This window comes from Panthera onca, chromosome D4 (assembly GCF_046562875.1).
Source record: "Panthera onca isolate mPanOnc1 chromosome D4, mPanOnc1 haplotype 2, whole genome shotgun sequence".
Classification (NCBI taxonomy): Eukaryota; Metazoa; Chordata; class Mammalia; order Carnivora; family Felidae; genus Panthera; species Panthera onca.
Window position 1 is genome coordinate 82939722 of NC_138351.1, and position 22739 is coordinate 82962460.

General features: G+C 40.1%; 1 protein-coding gene across 8 annotated transcripts in view; it reads right to left on the reverse strand.

Moving 5' to 3' along the window:
• The window catches only part of STRBP (spermatid perinuclear RNA binding protein), a 151198-nt gene that overhangs the window by 11962 nt on the left and 116497 nt on the right, over positions 1–22739 (reverse strand). For 4 of the 8 annotated variants that reach the window (XM_060608745.3, XM_078436508.2, XM_078436509.2 and 1 more), the window contains 6 exons: positions 17867–18025; positions 14580–14714; positions 14240–14380; positions 11418–11541; positions 5969–6013; positions 2382–3350 (listed from right to left, as the gene is read on the reverse strand). In XM_060608745.3, the coding sequence (XP_060464728.1) occupies positions 3274–3350; positions 5969–6013; positions 11418–11541; positions 14240–14380; positions 14580–14714; positions 17867–18025 (681 nt within the window). In that variant the 3' untranslated portion in view covers positions 2382–3273. The other 4 variants (XR_009602775.3, XM_060608747.3, XM_060608742.3 and 1 more) reach the window with 3 other exon arrangements.

Below are 22739 nucleotides of genomic sequence, written 5' to 3' on the forward strand. Positions count from 1 at the left end.
AATACACAGAGGGTCCAACACCAGTTTTAAAAATACATTAACGAGGTATTCCCAGCTCTTCAATTAATAACGGTGACTGACTGATTCATGATTTTCAAACATTCACCCAAATTTTAAAAAAAGAAGGAAAGGCTAATAGCAGAAAAATCTATCAGTGGTTTGTTCCCAGGTTAACGATTTCTGTGCGACTACAAACGACTCAGGACTCCTTGCTGCACGCACCATGCGCTGCATCTAGTCAGCATGAGGTATGTTGGGAATCTATTGGACCAATTACCTTGCACAAGAGAGGGGGTGCTCCTGCAGCCGGAAGAAGCCAGGGCTGCAGGCCACATCCCTGGCTGGGTGCCAGCCCCCATGCAAAGAATATGGCTTCAAGGAGAACCCCTATCTCTGAGAAATTATAATAGCGCTAACTGACGCAGTCGGGAATGCAACTACCCAAGTTATGTGCTAAAAAAGTTTAAAAAACTGTCAGAAGATAGCACAGCTCACACACTGATTCTAAGTTCTCCATTGGTCTGTAAACTCCCGGACAAGAGACTACGCTAGGAGGGCTTAAGTACAGATATTGCTAGGTTTCCAAAGGAGAAGTTTTAAAACAGACACCGTGGCTTTGAATAAAAGTATTGCTCTTCTGTAAAATGCTCAGTCATTGCTTTCCAAAGAAGGTGTCAGAGTGGTGTATCTGAAAGCTGGAAAGCCTCAGGGGGTCACAAGGCTCTTAAGACCAAGACAGAAATTGCCATTTCAAGCCAGACAACCTGATGGTTCTAGAAGTCAGAGAAGAAATCTTGAGGGCCCAAGTGAATAATAAATGGTGCGACGCTCAGAGGCTGGCAATAGGGGCTGTCAATGAAAAAACCACCTACAGTGGAGAAAAGAGCAGAGAAGCAAAACTTGGTGTTAATTTCACAGAATTTGGTGAAGCCAAGAGCTTCATTTATATTTCTCTGCTCTTTCAGCTGTAAGTGGAATTTTCATTACAAAATGGAGGGGGGGGGGAGGGCAGAAGGTGGGGAGGGGGACACTTAATTCATTACAAAATTTAAACAGTTGAACTTGCATGGTTACCACTTCTAACAGAGGACTGACAGCTCAATTATTTTAAGTAAAGCAGAGAAATGTAAAAGTTTGCAGCAACTGGGCAGGTTTACAACATGGTTAGTAACTTCCAACAAACAACAAAATTAAAAAAAAAAAAAAAGACTTGGTAGAAACCATTTGAAATGACTGCCATCATGTTGGAAAACAGCACAGCTCCCTTTTCACCATTATAGAGGGGTTAAATTCCAAAGCTGAGTCAGCTACTTCAAAAGAATTTTCTAAAGAGAAATCTCCAGAGAGATTCCAACTTGGAATGCAAATTTGACGATCAATTTCAAATAACAATACAGCTGCAGCTGCCAATTAATAGTATTCCAGAAACAAAAAGGACTATTGTAAATATTTAATTAATAAAAACTGGACACTACCAGCCATGCTTTTTCTTCTCAGTGATGGCTCCGTTTCATCCATAGGTCAGCAAAATGAATCAATGAAACATGAAAACTCCCAGCTGCAATGGGCCCTCTTGTTTATGTCTAGCCACTAATGCACAGGATGAGAATGATAAGTTCACAGCTATTTCTAGCAAGTGATGAGGTTTTATTAAAGTATCACCCACCACTAATAAAGACTAAAGGTCAAGGAGCAGAAGTAACAAGCCATTTCGTAATAAATACACATCTGAGAAGTGACACTGACGTTTGTTTTAAATTGCCCATCTCGTTCTCATTTAGTGGTCCCAGAGAAATCTGGTACATAAATTTGCAGTATTTCATGAAGCCCATTCTCACTGATGGGCACTGTTCAGCTCTGAGAAGCAGAACTGAAAAGGGAAGCTAATTCGTACTCAAAACGGACATTTTTAAGACACAGCGACTTAGAAATATCCACACAGGACCACACCGGTGCCTTCATGGGGGTGAGTACCTTAATGAAACCATTACCTTCTAGTAACATCATAGGCTTTCCAAACAAGGCGAGAATGCAAGGGGAAGGCTCGGGTCTGCACCCTTTACAGGACAGCACAATGTTACCGACTGATCATTTTTCACCAGCTTAATCAGATAAATTTTAAGAAAAACTTAAAAATAAATGCTGACCCATGGCTGAAACCTGTCACTTTTCACAGCAGCACTCAACAAGAACTGGGACAATCGAAGAGCAAGTTTTTATGGGGACCCTGTTGCTGCTTTAGATTCTGATGTAATTGAAGAGGAAAAGAGACCTTTCAATGAATCCCAGAAAAATCGCTAATCTTCTATCTGCATGAAAAAAGCCAGGGAAGTGAACACAATATCTTACAGAGTGAAGAAGGCCACAAGAACAAGAGAGGGTGATTGATCGATTAATTTATTCTCTTTTAAAACTTGGAAATTAGGAAACTAAAATAATCACATTCCTCCTTCCCCATCTCTGGGTAGTGCCATCATCTGAATAAGCAATGCTCGGATAACAGAATGTACCTTTATCATGGGGAGGCCCTTGGACAGCAGTACAAAGGGCTTACAAAGTGAGCAGACTGGCTCAAGCTAACAATTGCCTTTGCTTTGTTTTAGCAGTTTCCTTACAAATGAATGGGTTTCGAGGGCTAAATTATTATTAGTTTTCAATTCCTTGTAATTTGATACCAAAACATATCAAAAATAATAAGCTAAAACAATATTCAAACCCATATTTTATTGGCTTTAATTACACACTTCAGTATTTACAAAGTTAAAGTTTAAATGAAAAGTCTCTATTGTACTGTATTAAAAAAAATAACTACAGCCCAAATTCAAGTGCCCTGGGGCAAATACATATCAATCAGAGCTAAGAATCAGTGACTGCGTCAGGAACCAGGCAGTACTCTGTGTTACAACAAAGCAGTTTATTTGTGATCAGTGTTTGAGACTCTATACATCCTTCACAAATTTAATTTTACATAATCTGATACTCCTCTTAAAACTTAAACTTGGAACTGCTAGACTTATTTCCCTAGAACAGAAGGGCTGGTATAAGTTATTTTCCGGAAATGAGGTACCGTTTCACAGAACTAGTTTCTTTTTTGTTTTCAAGTTTTAGAGAACTAAATTTGCATTTGTTAAAATCAAAAAGTAGGAAAGATGTTCTTTACAAATAATTTTGATCAAGTATGTGTTCAAAGAAAGCAGGATAAAAAGGCTTTTTCTCTAACATTCTGTATTGTACTGTATTTGTTGTTCAATAGGAATTAGCTTCTGTCATTTGCTAAAAGAATGAGTAGTGGGGAACAGGATATGTTGGGAATTTCATAACGGGTAACAGAACCATTCTCTTGGGTAAACCTACAGAGAAAAGAAACGGAGAGGACTCCAAATAAGTTTAATAATCCAATAAAAATTTCAGGTTAAAAAATATCTTACAGTAATTATCGTTAACCTTTTCCAGATTAGTCAGTCAACATGAACCATCTGGGAGGAGACCCACAAACCTCTCAACAGATCTCCTGTTTTGAAATTGCTCCTAATATTTTGATCGTTAGTTATTTTCCACTCAAAATTAAGAGGGCTATATCCTAGGAAGAATGATATTCAGAAGGCAATTTCATTTGAGTGAGCAGCCATGAGTTCCAAAGATCAAAAGCAGTGCTACTGATTAATATTCCAGAGGGACTCCAGAAATCCAGAATCGTTTTCAATTTGGCACATGACATATTACAGGAGAAACAGGGATGGCTGTCAGTCAAGACCCAAAGCACAGCTTTCCGTGCAGGCCTCCGCTCCCCAGAGAGACCGCTCCACCTGGAGTCACGACCAGGTACTTACTTTCTTAATGGCTACTGCCGATATTGGCGTGGCAAATCTGGAAAGATTAACTACTTTCTTAATTTTGTAATGAACGAGTTCTTGTGGCCTCACAAACTTCTGCATACTCAAGCATGATTTGAAATCTGCTATTTCTAGTCTAATATTTAACCTATGGAGAAATCACAAAGCAGCAACAGCAGGTATTCAAGAGCACCAGATGATCAGAGGGAAATTACCCCACATGCAACAGCTTTACAAAGGCCAAAAGACATATTTACCTTACAGCCAAAATAAAGCATTGTTTTAGTAGGTTGGCATCACAGTAACATTTAAAAACCAAATCTTTTATGTGAAAAATGGGGGCATCAAATTTCACCAGCTTTGGAAGTCAGTTATATGGCACATGGAAGAGAGGAGCCTTCTGAAGTGGGGCTCAGAGGCCACAGGGTGAAAGTATAATGTTAGAGGAAAGGGAGGAACAAGAGAGAAAAATTAAAGACTGAGGAAAAACATGAATGCAGCTTAAAGCCTAGACAAACCAGTGTTTCAAGGAGAAAAATTAAGCTCTAGCAAACCTGTACCGAAGAACGTGAGACTTCACTTTGTCTAAAAGAAAGACACAGACTTAACAACCCGCCCCAGCAGGCGGGTGCTCTGCCGCTCACGCAAGACATAGCACGATGGAGCAGTGAGTCAAGATGCATTTGGATAAACTGCCCAGACCTAATTCACAGGAGGGATGAGGTGGCCAGGATACCCACAAGGTGGCTGAATGGGAAAAGCAAATGGCCAAAACCACAAGGAACTAGAGAATTGGAATTTAGAAGCAATTCTGGGTGAAAACATTTTCTTGAATAAGTTCTCACTTCCCAATCACCCCACATCAGGGACGTGGGGAATCTGGGGAAGCCCTGACCATACTGGAGTGTTCCAGAGGAAACATTCCGGTAGAGGAGGAAACCCCAGACTGGGCACTTTGCTGTAGAGAAAACTCGCCCCAAACATTTGACACTTGCAGCTTCTCCACATCTTTCCAGGATAGAAATAGTCTATCTTAAAGGGGAAAGTAGTAAAACTGTTCATTTTCTACTTATTTTTTACAGTTAGGACGTCAGATGAAGCTTCAATTTAGCAGTGTCGTAAGGACCCATAATTTTCATCTGAACAAAGATGGAAAAGCTGACGCATGAAGAGAGAAAGCATGATGAAGGGTCCTGAGACTCGTGTGCAGGGCTGACGCCACAAGCAGTGGGACGGTCCACGTCCTTCCCTGCTGTGCGCGTGCACATCCAGCCTGAGGTCGCACCAACACGTGCTCACGCGTGCGCGCACACCCGCTCGCGCCACGCTCTCTCACGCGCACGCACACCCGCGCTCTCTTCTTCTCGCGGTGGCAGACATCCTGCAGGTGGCGGACCCACAGCGTGTAGCGCCTCGGGGAAAAGGTCTAAGAGGGCATATCACTGACTCCAAACCTACTGCCTCCATTGCCACATAAACCTCATTCAAAAGTTATCCAAAGGGCCACTGAGTTTCATTTCTGCATTTACTTTTATTTTACTTTCTTATTTTTGGAGGGAGAGGAGACAATCCTATGATTCTGTAACACGTACCACAGACTGTCTGCAGTCAGCACTTCAGTAACGCTGCTGGTGAGAGCCCACTGCCACGCTGGGGCTCATTTACGCCACCTCTAAAGCAAAGTTTACGGAAAAGGACGATGGCTACAAATTTGAAGTGAACATTTCCTAACCCTAACTCAAGTCACCCACACGGTTTCAAGCCAGAAACTTCAGTGCAGCCATGTAACCGGCGAGCAGTCAAGCCAGAAACCGGGTTTGGCCCTTCAGTAGCCTTTGAATGGAGTGTAAGTTGGCTGTAAGAAGAACTACTTAAAATATTTAATTTCCATATGGTCAGAAACAGGCAATTAGAACAGGCAGTCCTTCAATCAGGCAAAGCAGAGAGAAGAGCAACTCCAACCAAACCAAGAACCACAAGGTTGTGGCATTTTCAAAGGGAATTTAAGTTGGGTCACTAGAATGAATACGTCTGAGATCCTCCAATTCACTGAAAGAAACCCTGGGTACAAACTGTGCTCTAGATTGCTGTGACAGCACTGCTAAGAGGAGAAATCAGAAACATGGCATACATACCATAGGCAGGGGCAGCGGTGCTGTAACCATACGGTGCTCCGTAGCCTGGTACAAAGAGAAGAAAGCAGATCATTCCAGAGCAAAGGGCACTCGACCGGTCCTGGCCCAGTTCACAAGGACTGCCTGGCCCGGCATCTTGGGCCCTGAGGACTTCTAGATGCTGGATGAACAAGAGCCATTCCCACAGTGGCCGCACCCTCTGTTCCCGCTTACCGTGAAAGATTTCTCGCATGACCTACAAGGTTCTCCTAACCCACCAGAATAGTCTTTCTCCTTGCAGTTACCACGCTGTGTTACAATTATCGACTCCGTGTGTGTGTCCCCCACTAGGGTGACAGACACCAAGTCTGACACCTTTGCATCACCACAACTTGGCAGAAGGTCTGTCACATAATAACCACTCCCTACATATACTTTGTTGAACAAAGAATGCTGAGAATCACTCAAATTACTAATTTCTTTAAAGTTGGAAAACAGAACTTTCCAGGTTTCTTCAGAAGGCAGTGCCAGAACAGGCTAAAGCCTCAACTGGTGCTAAAAATGGGCATGTGGATCAGGTTGTGAGCTTGGGGACAAGGTCCATGTCTCCTGATAATCTGAATTCCTGGCCCCAGCACAGAGGCTCTCAGTAAATGTTGGCAAAACTAACATTAGCATCTGGTGCCTATGGAAAAGGCTCACACTGTCAATAAAAACCAGTCTAAAGAACAGAGAAGTTTCTGAATCAATTTGTTCTGGCTCTAGATTCTTATATGTCCTTAAACATTTCATTTCTGAGTTGTCTTTCCATATCTGCAAAATGAGAAATCTTCCAAGCTTCTTTATAGTGTAGTAGGGATTAGAAATACTGTGTTAACAGAAGCCCCCATCTTTAACCTTTCAATAAAACAACTTTAAAAAATATAAATACTGGGGCACCTGGGTGGCTCAGTCGGTTGAGCGTCCAACTTCGGCTCAGGTCATGATCTCCCAGTTCGTGAGTTCAAGCCCCACATCGGGCTCTGTGCTGACAGCTCAGAGCCTGGAGCCTGCTTCGGATTCTGTGTCTCCCTCTCTCTCTGCCTCTCCCCGCTTGTACTCTCTCAAAAATAAATAAATATTTTTTAAAATATATCCATAAATACTAAATTGCTTGGGTAAATCTTTAGGGAAACTGGGTTCTAAAATAGAATGGGGTGCAGAGGCAGGGGCACGCCTGGGCAGCTCAGTTGGTTAAGCATCTGACTCTTGATTTCAGCTCAGGTCATGATCTCATAGTTCATAGGATCAAGCCCCACGTTAGCTCCATGCTGACAGCAGGAAGCCTGCTTGGGATTCTTTCTCTCCTAGCTCTCTGCCCCTCCCCCATTTGCACTCTCTCTCAAAATAAATATTTTTCTTAAAAATTTTTTTAAACAAAATAAAACAGAACAAAGGGTGCCCGGGTGGTTCAGTCAGTTGAGCATCCAACTCTTGGTTTGGGCTCAGGTCACGATCCCAGGGTCATGGGATCGAGCCTCACATCATGCTCCTCACTGAGCATGGAACCTATTTAGGATTCTCTCTCTCTCTACCCCTCCCCAGCTCACCTTGTCTCTCCCTAAAATAATAAAATAATAAAATACAACAGAATAAAACCTACATGAGCCCTTCACACTGTACCTAAAAAAAAAAAAAAAAAAAAAAAAGGATTTGTTTTAACATTACAACCCCTTTTTCTATAAGCATTTCTGCTGCTTGCAAAGATTTTTTTTCCTCCTTCTCTAGCTGCCCAACTACAACTCATCCTTTAGATCAGGACCAAATGTCACCTCTTCTGTAAAGCCTCCTGGGTTTGCTGTTCACTCCTTCCCCCCCCCCCCCCCCCAGGTTCTAACTTGTATCACACTGCACAGTGTTTACTCAAGTGTCTATTCCTACCTCATATGACCTCAAGCATTCACTGGGGCAGATGTTAGTCAATCTTCGAATGCACAGTTCCAAATCTCTTGATTAAAACAAAACACTCAAATGTATGCTGAATGAGTAAACTGCTTTTAGGGACTAACTCAAACATTTCCAGAGAGATGAAAATTTTCACTTTTTAGTCTATACTTAAGTCACATAAAACTGGGGATAGTACAACGAAGTCTTAGTCTTTAGTGCTCCCCAAATCCTGTCTTTCAAGAGGATGCAATGCAGCCGAAAGCAACACTAGGAAATATGAAATAGGAACAGTATCAGAGGCCAAAAGAGAAATTAATACTTTAAAAAGAAGTTCGTACATCATGTCTATTCCAGGAAAAGGTAGCTGGCTGGACGGCCAAGGCTACAATTTCAAGGGTTTTACCAAAGCCTCCTCAAGGAGAGATAAAACCACAACTACTAAGCTGGCCACTGATCAGGCTGTGGGATTCGAACCTCGACTCCGCTTTTTCACTAGCAAGGTGACTTTGTGCCTGTTATTTAACCTCTCTGAGCCTCACAGTCTTCTACAGTAATTGAGTTGGCAGGGGAATGTAATTAAATAATGTATGTAAAAATACTTACTACAGTCCCTGTTGCACAGAAGACACTCCGCAGATGGCATATAACCTATTCATAATCTAATTGACCTAATCTGAATCTTCTCTAGGCTATAAAAGAACTTCATTTTTAAAAGCTTCAGGAGACAGGCCTTTTCAAAGAGGCCAATGCGATGACATAAGAGAAAAGTTACTATAAAGCCAACAAGCCTGGCAACAAGCAAACACACATGATGCCTTCCACGATGACCACCACTAGATGATGGGTGTTTCCCACTTGGGCGGGGGCTAGGCATCGAAGACCAAGCAACCGCAGACGCTACCCGGATGGACAAAGCCCCCACTGAACACGTAAGCACAGGCAAGAAAGTTCATCTCAATAACTTGCCTGTCGTCATTTAATAAAAGCGGCTTCCTTTAAATAATGATGGAATAAAGCAAAACAGTACTAAGTATCAGTAGAAACAGTGAGATGCACAGAAGAGTGTCTTAGTTTGGGACATATATACAGAATCAAACCACAAGGAACCTTGTCCTCCTCCATCTCCCTCCCTGCCTCATCCCTCAGCAGTCTCCTTCTATGTCAAAGTCACCCACCCAGTTCTTCTCGCTGAAAATGCTGGGAGAAATCCTTGAGACCTCCCTCTTTTTTCATTCTCCACATTAAATCCATTAATTGGGCTTCTGCAGGAGGGTCTTCAATCTGGTCACTCCTTGCCATGCACCCGCTGGAGATACCCGCACTGTCTCTGCCCTGGGCTATGAGTTTACCAAAACCTTCTAACTTGTCTTTTCATATCCACTTCTATCCCTACAATCTATTCTTCACACTATAGATGGTGATCTTTATAAAAAAGTCTGATCTTGTCACTTCTCTCCTTAGAACCCTTCACGACTTCCCACTGCACTTAGCATTCTAAGGCCAAAATCCAAACCACAGACTCCAGGACTGGGATTGCGCATCCGGCTTTAGCTCGAATCACTCCCGTCCCTGTCAAGTCTCCCCCCGCCCCCCACCCAAAACACACAATGCTCTCCACGATACAGATGTCTTGGCCTTCCTCCATCCTTCTCACCAGCCAAGTTCCCTGGTCCAGCAGCACAGGGTCTCTGCATATGCTGCTCCCTCTGTGTGCAACACTCTTCCACCCCAGTCTTCCCTGAGTTAACTCCTCCTCATTCTCCAAAGCTCAGGTCAAGTGTCACTTCTTTGTGGAAGCCTTTAGGCCTCAAAGCCTAGACCCAGTTTCTCTGTTATGTTCCCTCACATTACATACCCTTCTCCTTCATTACAACCTTCACAGTTTATAATCGCGATTATTTCATCAGCATGTCTTACCCGATCATAAGCCATGACAGTAAAATCCCAAAGCAGGCACATGATATTTGAATGAGTGAATATATTCTTTGTATGACACATCTTTGCGCTACGCTCCCACTGGAATCAACTCCTACAAGTCTAATTCCAAAACCACATCATCCATAGAACTTCCCAAATAGCCCATTCTCTTTCTTAAACAAACAAACAAACAAAAATGGGGCACCTGGGTGGCTCAGTTAGTTAAGCTTCTGACTTCAGGTCATCATCTCACGGTTTGTGGGTCTGAGCCCTCCTGCATCAGGCTCTCTGCTGTCAGTGCGGAGCCCACTGCAGATCCTCTGTCCCCCCTGCCCCTCCTATCCCCTCACAAATAAACATTTAAAAAATAATAAAAAAACAAAAGAAAACAACACACACACACACACACACACACACACACACAATGTAAGTGAACTTAAGAATGTTACATAAAATACAATGATGGGGTAAGATTCAATCCTTATGACAATTTCATCCTGACCAACAACTACAAGCAGTTTACTTGTCAAAAGTTCCATACATGCAAATAAATAACCTTAAAAAAAAGTGTGGGTGGGGGCGCCTGGGTGGCTTAGTTGGTTAAGCATCTGAGACTGTCAGTTTCAGCTCAGGTTATGATCCCAGTTTCATGAGTGCAAGCCCCATGTCGGGCTCCGTGTGGACACTGCAGAGCTTGCTCACTTGCTCTCTCTGCCCCTCCCCAGCTCACGCTGTCTCTGTCTCTCTCAAAATAAATAAACTTAGAGGAAAAAAGCTCCATACGTTCAATACTGCAGACAACTTAACTTTAATGAGACAGCTCTGTATCCACTGCTGAAATGACGTGAGTATTAGAACAGAAGGCAAAAAGAGGGCATCTCTTCCCATCTCCCTCAAGCCAGGTGGTGAAAGGGAAAGAATATAAACTCTGCAACTGCAAACACCTACGTTCAAATCTCTGCTCTGATGTCTGCTACATGTCTCAGCCTGAGCTAGCTGCCTTCTCCCATTAAACTTTAGTTCCCTCATCTAGAAAATGGAAATAATTTCTACTTGAGGAAACACTGTGAAGATTAAAAAGCAATTAAGTGAAATCATTTATGCAAAAGTCTCTGACGTAGAGTAAGCTCTGGATTAAGTAAGTTCCCCTTTTTTTTCCTGTTTGTACTTCTGTAGCCTTTATTGAATCCCAAACACTGAGTTAAAGAAATGCTACTAACAGCAGGCTTCACCCCAGTGAGGGAGTCTCTTACCAGCAGCTTCCCTCTCCTGTCACACCCAACCACCTTCTGGGCCCCCGCTGAATGCACCCTGCTCAACGTCCACACCCCTCAATCCGTGGAGCAGCTGTTAGTTTCCTCACTGTCAAAATACATCCCCTCAACCAGGTACAATATCCTTCCTCTGTCACCTCTCTCCAGGAAGCCTCTAGTCACTCAGCAGATGCCAGGGGAAAGCCCATGACATTCCATAGATTCTCTTCTTTTGAATTTCCACGCACACCCGTCTTACACTCCTGCTATGTTTCCAGAGACTGTGTATAATTAACCCCAGAAAATAAAGGAGAGGCTGTTCTTCAAAGTCTGACCCGGAAGAGGAAGCAGGCCTCCTACAGGTTGTACTATACCTGGAGCTATGTAGCCAGGAGCAGCTGTAGCCCCAACAAAAGCTCCCCTCGTTAGAGTTCCTCTTCCTCTGCCCCGAACAGCTTGGACCGCTGCAGACACAGCTGTATTCACAACACCCTTTGCCTGTGAAAAATAACACATTTTCATTACTAAGAAAAATAAGAACTAACATCTCATCATCTCTGTAATGCACAACCTCTATGAGAAACTTGAGCCTGTAGATGAGTCAATGAGTCATCTATGACCTTGAACCTTAATTTATCGTCTATAAAATAAAAATGACACCTACCTTACAGAGCCGTTCTGGAGAATATGTTGGCTCATAAAAATATGCAAATAATTTCTTCTTTTCACTTGAGGGTTACCCAGAAAGAGTTCACTTTCTATACACAAATTTCAGCAGCCAAATTATATTTAAAGTCATTTTAGGCCTGACTAAAGGAATATGGGCACTTGATACCTAGGTTCGAAATCCACTGAATTCTCCACCTACAGACAAAAAAATACTGCAACAACCAACCACCACGAATCAACTGTGAACCTGAGTGGAGTTTAAACACACACACACACACACACACACACACACACACACACAAAAAACAGAACTATGACAGGAAGGCCAAAAATGAGAATTCCAGGAAGGTCACATGATTTCTTTGAGGCTGTTTCTGCTGCTGTATGTGTATGTGTGTATGTACCAATCATTAAATAAACACCACCTCTCAAGTCCCCTCTTGCTCTAAAATGCCATGAGACTCCTGTAAAGTCACATAATCTCTACATCTACCAGAGTCTCCCCACTAACTGTACAGTGAGGATAAGGATACCCACACTTTGTTTTCTTTACTTCAGAGTAGAAACAGCAACTGAGAAAATAGAAAACTCTGAAGAGTAGGATAAGGACTAACAGAACACAAGTCTGCTAAAACATCCCTTTCTAAAACTGAAATTTTAAGAAAATCAAGAACATCTAGTTGTAAATTAAACATTACACTTATTTTTTTTAACATAAAGACACAACAAAAACTCAAACTAGAAACTACAAGAATTCCCTGCTATAACCCAGGTGCAGGGAAGGAGGTGCAGAGAGAGCCTCAAAGCTCACTGTGCAATGAATAAAGTCAACAAGATCTCAAACAGCTTAAACATCAGAGCATACACACATTTCTCGCACACTGAAAAATCATCATCTTTCATTCCTCCTGGGAGCACCTGTACCACTAGAATAACTGGGGAGAAGACAGTTTCAAGGTCGAATGTATCATGCACAGGGACAGCCATTTTTTCTATTTGGCTGACAAAAAATGTAGCCCACACATCCAAAATAGACTGCTTCTTGGCTGTCAAGCACATTGAACACATGAGTTTTATAGCTTCTAGTATGGAAAATTTCTAAAAATGGGTGAACTTCATGAAGACATCTTTTGTTTTTTTTTTTGTTTTTTTTTTTTTTTTTAAACACAGTTTAATCCAAGTAGTCAGGAAGTAACAATCTGGTGGCAGCAGAGTGACTCTACACAAATAGAGCTCATGTCTACTAGAACCAAATTTAACTACCTAATAACTATCTGCACTAGCTTTTTAAACACTAAAATGATCCAATACAAGATGTAACTCATGGTAAAAACATACCAAAACAAACAAGGTAACAATTATCTTTCTACTAATTTAGCAAACATCCTGGAAGGTTTTAGGAAAATAAATTCCACTTATTCTCCCTCCACGTGTGTACCAGTGCAATTTAAACACTTTATTTGTATTTTGTATCTCAGTAAAAGTTAGTTTTCCTTGTTTACAGTTTGAATCCTAGAATTTAGACAATGTTTATTACGATGAGTAAAAGACAAAACAAATTTCTACAATGTCTATCATATGCAACAGAATGCCCACGGTCTTTGGAATTCCCGGAGAAGAACCCGATTTAAAGAGATCTTACCATTAGTTAGCTCTGCTACTAAATGCAGCGTCTTCATTTCTTTGGGCCTTGTTTCCTCATCTACAAACCGGGATCAATTCTACCCTCCTTGAGAAGACTCGGCATATGTAAAAGAAACTAAACCAACTAAAACAGAATCTTAAATAATCTAAGCTACCTCCTATTAGTCTACACATTTTCAAGTGACTTGTTTCTACCACATTACTGAACCAGCACTTTCCACCAGGGAGAACTTTCTACCAGGGAGAGAACATGGCTCATATTCACTAGTGTATCTCTTTTGCCCTCACAATCATGTACATAGCATATGTCTAGAAAATATTTTTGATGCATAAATAACAGAAGAACCTGTTATCCAAAAGCATGTAATTAGGAGGCCATCTTTTCTAAAGACGTTGCTACAATCCTGGGTCTTCAGCAGCACTGACATTCCCATTGTCAGGAATGAACAGAAGCAATACAGGGTCAAGTTTTACTGTGTCGCCCCCAAAGGAAAACACAAAATAAATAATGCAAAAGGACAAAACTGGAAAGGAAATGGAAGTGCGTCTGCAGACTCTGATGAAAGTAAGCCCCTATACTCTCGGCAGCTCCCCTAAACAAATACAACATCTCTTTAAAGTCCAGATCCTTCAATGCTCTACTTCATCAAGAGTGACCGAAAGCCCCCAAGTAATATTGATAGCCTCTTTTTAATATATAATTTGCCTACAAAGACCACAGAACACGGATTATTATGGTATTCACGATCTAACTCAAGGAAAAGGTTGTCAAATGCAAGAAAAAGAAACAACTTCAGAAAAAGTGGCACAAAGACAGAAAAGGAAACTTAATTCTGGTAATATTTTTCAAAAGTATTGCAAAGGTTTAATGCTTAACTCATACCTGAGGGATAATCTTCTTTTTCTTATTATTTGCTGCATTGGGTCCAGAAAACAGCTTCTCCAGGGCAGCTAAAGCTGCACTTGCCTTTGCCACTTTCTTATTTGGACCTGCACCTCTGAATTTCTGTCCATCTACTTCTACCTAAAATCAAGAACAACACTCTGCAATTATCTCATATAATTCCTCTATATAGTATTCATTTAAATGTATCACAACACAGGAAAAACCAAAAGTCACATAGTGCCAAAAGAATTAACTCAGTCTAAAACTTTTTTACATATGAGCTCAGGATATCCTATGTCTTTGAGGAGAAAAGGTTGGCTTGAATCTAGGTACACACCTCCATTACAAAGCGTTTGTCATGGCTTCCACCAGTCTCCGAGATGAGTTCATACTTAAGACCTCTTCTTTTTTCATTGAGCTCCATTACAGGATTTTTGCCACTTGCTGTGAGGATAGGGCCCTGAGTTCTTACCTAAAAGGAGGTTCAATCAAGTAAGATTTTAGAGTATTAAATTTCTCATTAATACAATTATACTAGGTTTCTGCTGAAAAGACGCTCAAAAATTATACTGTCAAGCATTTAGGAGCTAGAATGTGTGATCACCTCAATATACAAATGACAAAATATCTTTAAAGGTATAGAAACTCTACAGCAGTAAGCACGGCAATCAGTCATCAAGCCAATCTGCCTCTAGAGTAGGGCTGTCTCAACAGATCAGTATTCAAGAGCAACATGGCCTTGCCATTACGTGGCACTCTAGGGTCTGCTCTGTGGTGTTCATGATCTAAGAATAATACTTTAAATGACTAACAAAGCGGACAGAACAGTTGAGATTCACATGACATCTGAGTGTTCACTGTTTTTCATCTTTAGGGTTAGGAAGAAATAATTTTCAACTTGGGAGATGGGAACAAAATGTTCCTACACATCTCTCAGTTCTCTCTAAAGAGATTTAAGGGCACCTAAGGTAAAAACAGTAGGCTACAATCTATGGATTCTGAAATTTAAAAAAAGAATAAAAGCAGTCATTCTCTGCCCAAAGGAGCTAGAGTATAGCGGGACAGACATAATCACTTTAAAACAGTATATATTATAGAACAGATGTGTGCTATGGAAACACAGAAGGAATCACCTTCTATGGCAATCAGGATAGTTTTCCTGGAAGTGACATGAGAATTTGACCTTAAAGAGGTAAGTACCAGACCATGATAAGGTAGAAACAAAGGAGAAGGGCATTCTAGACAGAAGAAACAGCCATGGAAAGGCCCAAGAGAAGCAAAGAACATCTGTTTGAGAAACAGCAAGAAGCACAGTGTGGCTGTATAAGGGAGTGAGGACAGGAAGGCAGGACCCAATCAGAAACGCCCTCGAAGGAGCCAATTCATACAGGACTTTGCATGCCATGCAAATGAGCTTTGACTTTATCAAGAAGTATGCGGAGCCACGGAGAGATTTAATCTAGAAAAGTCAGGGCTAGATTTGTGTTGTAGAAAAAAATCATGCCAGGAGTGGCAGAAAGAATTCATTCGAGGAAGGATTAAGACTGCAATAAGGAGAAGAAGTACTTCACGTAAGAGTGTGAAGGCTCAAATGAAGAGGCAGGACAGCACCAAAAATAAAACAAATGACAAAATACTGCAACTATAATCTTGAGAAAGGAAAGACCCAAAGATTGAGCACTTTTTGAGGTTAGAGATCATGCCTCTAATTCTACCATAGTAATTGCTCAAGAAATGCTGAAGAGATGAATGCCCAAAACAATTATTATGTTACAAATTCAATGAACAGCAAGATCCTCTTAACACACTACTCTGTGCTGATTTGGTAAGTGGTTAATGCTGTAGAAAAAGTCAAACACTGGACCACTTTTCAAGCCTAGTTTAATAAACATGCCTGGGTCGAATGCAATAAAAAAAAATCACTTTTTGAAGAGTTTTTTGTAATCTATCTTTTTAAAATTTCAAAGCAAATGTCCAGTCTCCATCTTTAAAAGGTAATGAGTAATTTTTGAAACTAGGTCTATGGTCCACAAAATTTCAAAAACTAGTAATTTTTGAAACTCTCTGCTTTCCAAATCTGAAATCACTTTTATAAAAAATGAGTTAAGACATACAAATATTTGCATTTTAATATTTTAATTTTAAATGAAGAATTTAAATGAAGAATAAGGGCCTTCTTTCCCCCCACGCCCATGCCATGACTACATTATATAGAAACAAAGCATGGATGTGTTCACTACCAAAACTGCCACACATGGATGTGGCTATCAGTGCAGCCCACACTGTTCTCCCTCTCCTTCATTCCCCTCGACTTAATAGTCTGAGTCCCAAAATTAATGAATACTTTCTTTTCTAAGTCTTTATAACACTGCCAGTAAAACATCTTGCCCTGCCTGTGACCATCACCTGTGAACGAATGGGCCTCTCAAAAGCCAGGCGCCACAGTCTCTCCACAATATCCCATGACAAGTCAGGCCTCAGCCTCTCTCTGCTCCCCCACCCCCCACCAGCCCACCTGGTGCCTCTCAAACACCTACTTTCACAACCCCAGGCCATTATACCTCCTGTTCCTTTGGCCCCAATGCCTTCTTTCCACCTCTTCTCCACATAGCAAAATCTTCCTCATCACCTAAAACCTCGCTCACATTTTACTCCCTTTGATTTTATAGTTGTGTAAGTTTCCTAATCACTTCCTCTTTTGAGATTTCACATTATTATATTCATTTTGCCATTACGGTACTTATCATATTACATTATAATTAGTTATGAACATGCCTTTGATGCTTCTAGCCTGAGAACATCTTGAGGCTCTGGACATAATTTCTGCAGCATCTGGCAGTAAACAGGTACTACAAGGGGTTTACAGAGTAAAAAACTACATAGTCTACTAAGTCTCACATAAATACTCATGCCCACAAATGAAAACATTTTTTTAACTTAATGTAACCTCTCTTGCTGTTACTTTGAAGCCAATTTTGCTCATGCAGAATGCAATAAACAAGGGCCCCATGAATTCCCAAAAATGCTGGGTATACTCAGTACTTGGATTTTTGTCCCATTCTATTATCTGTGGCAATGCGCTCATAGGTCAGGACATACTCAGAGTCTGAGGAACATACAAGATCAGGCTATGCCTCCCTCAGGGCTAGACTGACTTGATGATGACCCACGGCCTCCCACAGCTCAGCACAAACTTCAAATAATCCTAAATTTCCTCTGCCAGATCTTCTGGTTTTTCACTCTTCAGTTATTGTTGATAGTGCTGATACATTATAACTGTGAAATACTGGAAGGAACTTCCGTGGCCAGCAAAAAGAAAATGCTAGTTACATGAGGGTACATTTATGTATTGTGCATTATACAGTTATCGTTACAGATATTTTGAGAGTGGAAAAAAAAAAAACCAAGATGTAAAACTGCATGGAAATACAACTGCCATCACAAAAATACTCCCAGAAAAAGGCTGGATGGAAATAAACCAAAATATTAATAATAACAATGGCTGCCTCTGGACTATATACATTTGTATATGCTTTTTTCTTATTCACACTTTTCCACATCTCTCAAATTTTCTATAATCTACATACACTACTTTTTTTCTTAGGAAAAAATATATAAATATACCTCTAAGGTACTGGAGGTTTCAGTTGTAGAATTTCCAGTATTATTGCTTGAGTTTGAAGACACTGTTTCATTTTTGCCTTCATTGTCTGACTTTTCATCGGAACTCATACATTCAATATCTGCATCAAAGCCCGTTGGGTATCCCATTGCTTGTAATACCTGTACAAATTACATTAAGATTCAGTTTTACTCAAACATCAGAGACCACTGAGAACAGATAAAATACTGAGAACAAGTTTCAAATCCACAACATTTGAATCTATGGAACACCTTTCAGGAAGAGCAAGATGGTCTAAATCTACAAATCCTTGGTTAAACAAAATTTACCTGCTAGAATTTCACCACAGAGAATGGGAAAAACATCCTCAGAGTAATTAGGTTTCAATAAAGGATGACAGAAATGCAAACCTGAGGCTGCTTCTGGTTTATTTAGTTTGGAGGCAAGAGGTAGAGAAACAGCATGGCCAAATTCAACCAAGAAGGTGAGGGGAAAAGTAAAACAGCATAATGTAAGAAGTACAATGGATAGAAAAGAAAAGATCTGGCAGTCTAATCCTGTATTTCTCCTCTGGTCCTCAATTTTCCAATCTGCAAAACAGGAAGACTGATTAGCTGACCTCTAAATTCTATGACTCAATCCATTAGGAGGAATTAGCACAGAAAGGGAATCAAGAAGTCTTCAGGTTGGAACCAATTTACCAGTTAATTTTTTGTGAACCTTTCTACTATTGTCCTCTTTGCTTTCAACTTAAACCATAATCAACACTTGAAAGGATTCAGATTCAAAGACTTATTCTCTATACTAAGTGAACCAGGAACAGTTTTAGGTTTGTATTTCCACCCCTGTCTCTCAAGGCCTAGTTACTTTATGACTTCTCCCAATATCCATTCTTCTATTACCATTCAATGCCCAGCATTTCGTATCTTTTTTAAAGATAAAGTTTTCTGAACAGTGTGTGTGTGTGTGTGTGTGTGTGTGAGCACGCATGTGTGTGTGAGCATACACACATTCAAGCATGGCTTTTAACATTTCCTTCCAGGTTATACTGCTTTTTAGATGTTTACAAGACAATATGTTCACTAGCATCTTTATAACCCTCTTTCAAGCAGTTGATGTTGCACTGTCAATTACTAATTTAAAGGTTTATATCAAAATATATGGAGATAGGTTCCTAAGGATTTCTGTATCTATTTCAGCTTTTGACTATTGTTTTAAGTTGCCGGAGCAACTTAATGTTGTATTTCTTTATGATCCCATCTATACCTAAGAGGTGTGTCAAAAAATGGTTATTATAGCCTGACAAGTGAGAGACCAGGCAGCCCAAACTTTATAAACAATAGCATCTTCTATAACAGATTCTGCCAACATAAAATAGTACAACTATAAAAAATGGACATAAGTAGAACTCTGTACCATGAAAACTTGAAACTGATTCACCCAATTCATATGAAGAACTTGGCATTGTGTTGAACATTTCAAATCATAAATACTTTGTCATCACAGGGAGAAAGCCAAGAACCCCTTTTCAATATCTTATGTTCTAGAAGTTCTCAGGTAGTACTACACATCAAGAATGTTAACATCTTATTCTTGTCACTATTTTATAAAGAAAACGTCTTCTCTATTATCTAAGTCCTGTAATACCCTCTCCTAAAATATCTCATCCTAAGAGAATAGTTATCAGTCTGGAATGAACACTAGCTAATACAAGCTACAAGTCGAAAGTCAAGACTCACAAATAAATCTGATTGGTCTATTCCAATAAAAACTAAAGACATGCAGCTTTTCTTAACATATATAATTAAAAGTCTAATGTGAATTATTTAACACCATTTCTCTCTGTGCTTTTCTCACATACCATATTCATTTATTTACTTGTTATTGTAGCAACATATTTCACTATACTATAAATAGTTTATACAACTGATGGATAAGCTCAAGGGATACAGTGTACTTGTAATATAGCCCAACTAACAAAAAAATGTCAAATTAGATCATTTTTCTATGAACACATGAGGGTATTAACTAGTATATGCTACAAGAGTTTTAAAAGGAAAAAAGTAATGAGCTCTCAGACATCTAAAACAAAAATTTGCTTAGAATCAACATTAAAATCAGAAAAACTAGTACACCAAAAAAAAGTTAGGTTTCAAGTGTCTAGCAAACAAATCAAACCTAATAAACACATCAACTGGGCTGAAAAATCACAAGACAATTCCTGGACATAAGGTGACTGGGAAATCCAGTGTAACCATGCCTTTTTTCCCCTGGAAGGGGAGTTGAGGCTGAGACAGATGATCCCCTCAAAGACTATACAAAAGTAAAATGGAAACATACTCTACCCTATGGCTCTCCACTCAAAAGAAAGTCCTATCCGTGACTTCAGAGAGTGAAGAAATGATGGCTCCAAGAACCTCTCCAAAGAGCCTTCGCTCCTCTAGCAGACCTTTTCCCCACAATGACTAAGATTCTTTTCATGGAATATGGCTGATTATGTCTCTCAAGGTGTTCTTTGTGAGGAACTAGCAGAAAAAGGGCCAGAAGAGTAAAGAAAATACTGGCAACTGATTTCCATCACTTCAGGGTGCCTGCGGCTGAGCAGCCAGGCTCCTGTGGCAAGATGGGTTTTTTTTTCTTATTTTGTTTTGATTTCATTCTCTGATATGATTTGTCTTAACAGGTACAGATCCCTACCAAGCTACTGAGTAAGGAATGTAAGAATTTTTATCTACTGGGACCTACTTTCATAAACACATGTTAGATATAAAACATAAAACACTCTGAAACTCTTGCTTTTTAAATTTTTTTCTTACTGTTTATGTTTGAGAGAGAGCACAAGTGGGGTAGGGGCAGAGAGACAGGGAGACACAAAGTCCAAAGCAGGCTCCAGGCTCTGAGCTGTCAGCACAGAGCCTGACACAGGGCTCAAACCCACAGATAGCGAGATCATGACCTGAGCTGAAGTCGGACACTTAACCGCCTGAGGCACCCAGGCGCCCCAAACACTCTCAAACTCTTATAAACAGAATCTGAGGGGCGCCTGGGTGGCTCAGATGGTTAAGCATCTGACTTCGGCTCAGGTCATGATCTTGTGGTGTGGATTCAAGCCCCACATTGGGCTCTGTGCTGACAGCGTGGAGCCCACTTTGGATGCTCTGCCCCCCTCTCTCACTGGCCCCCTCCCCACTGCTCAGGCACATGCACTCTCAAAACTAAACATTTAAAAAAATTTTTTTAAAATAATAAACAAAACCTGAAACTTACCATATATAGATGGCAATTTGACAATATATACCTGACATATAATAGGAAGCCCAACACATATTTACTGAATGGATCATTCAAATGTGCCCCTTCTTGATGCAGAAATTCCATTTCTAGAACACATGTTTACTTGTTTCTTTCTTTTTTTTTTTTAAATGCAAGCTTTACACCCAACATAGGGCTTAAACTCACAATCCTAAGATCAAGAGTCGCGTGCTCTACAAAAAGAACCAGGTGGGCACCCTAGAATATATATCTTAAGGGATAATTAGACTAATTCAAAAAGATATAAAGCAATCAACTAGAAGCATCGAAATCTAAAAGGATTATACATTACAGTACACTGATAATAAAAAAAATATTAGGCCATCACTAAAAAGGAGAGTAATCTTTGTGATAACTATAAAAAACTCATAGGGGCGCCTGGGTGGCTCAGTCAGTTGAGCGCCGACTTCGGCTCAGGTCACGATCTCGCGGTCTGTGAGTTCGAGCCCCACGTCGAGCCCCACGTCGGGCCCCTGTGCTGACAGCTCGGAGCCCGGAGCCTGTTTCGGATTCTGTGTCTCCCTCTCTCTGACCTTCCCCCATTCATGCTCTGTCTCTGTCTCAAAAATAAATAAACGTTAAAAAAAAAAAATTAAAAAAAAAAAACAACTCATATTTTTTGGATGAACAAAAAAGTACTTACTTTAAATATATATTTTATATACATATTATGTATGTCCTACCATTCCTTATCTAAAACCCTTGGGACCAGATTATTTTGAGAATTCATAGTTTTTCAGAGTTTAGAAAGCTAATACAAAATATTTACTATATATTTTCCAAATCCCCAGTAAGTTCAGATGCTACCCCACGTTTGTGCAAAGAAACATAAAATATTCACATTAAATGAAATAATAAAGACTAAAGTACTCCTGCATCAATTCAGGTCAGGTTTTCCCATCAAGTGAGTTCGTATCAAACGTAGAGAAGTATTTTTCATTTTCAGTGCTTCCTGGATTTTAGAATTGCAGTTTAAAAAAAAGGCTTGGAAAAATACATACCAAAATGTTAAAAGTAATTATGAGAACAAACGGCTCTAAATCCTGTCATATTACAAAATCAGCCACTGCTCTTACTCCCCCATATTTTACTGAATTGCAACTTGCTATGAGGCCACTAGCTTACATTAAAGGCGATTATAACAAACAATCCACAAACTGTCACTGCATAATAGATAACTTTAAAGGATATCACTGCTATCCTTTTAATGAAAACCTACTCAAGGAGAATGCCCACTTGATCTCTATACTAAAACAACTGTAACCCTCATACTCAACTGTCTGTTCTTATGTCACAGACAGTGACATTTCACAAGCTTTTGAGTCAGATGTTAGAGATCTTAGATCTAAATTTGTGACTCATTCTCAGCATACATTATAGCTAAGTTATTAAACTGTATTTTTAGCTTTCTTCCTGGATTTTTCCCTCATTTCTCATTAATTCTTTTTCTGCCTCATTTTAAACTCTTACTATTTTATCATACTTAAAGTACCCTTTTGTAAACAAGACATAACATAAATAATCTATTGTTTTATATTTTTACAGCTTATTATTTTTCTGCAT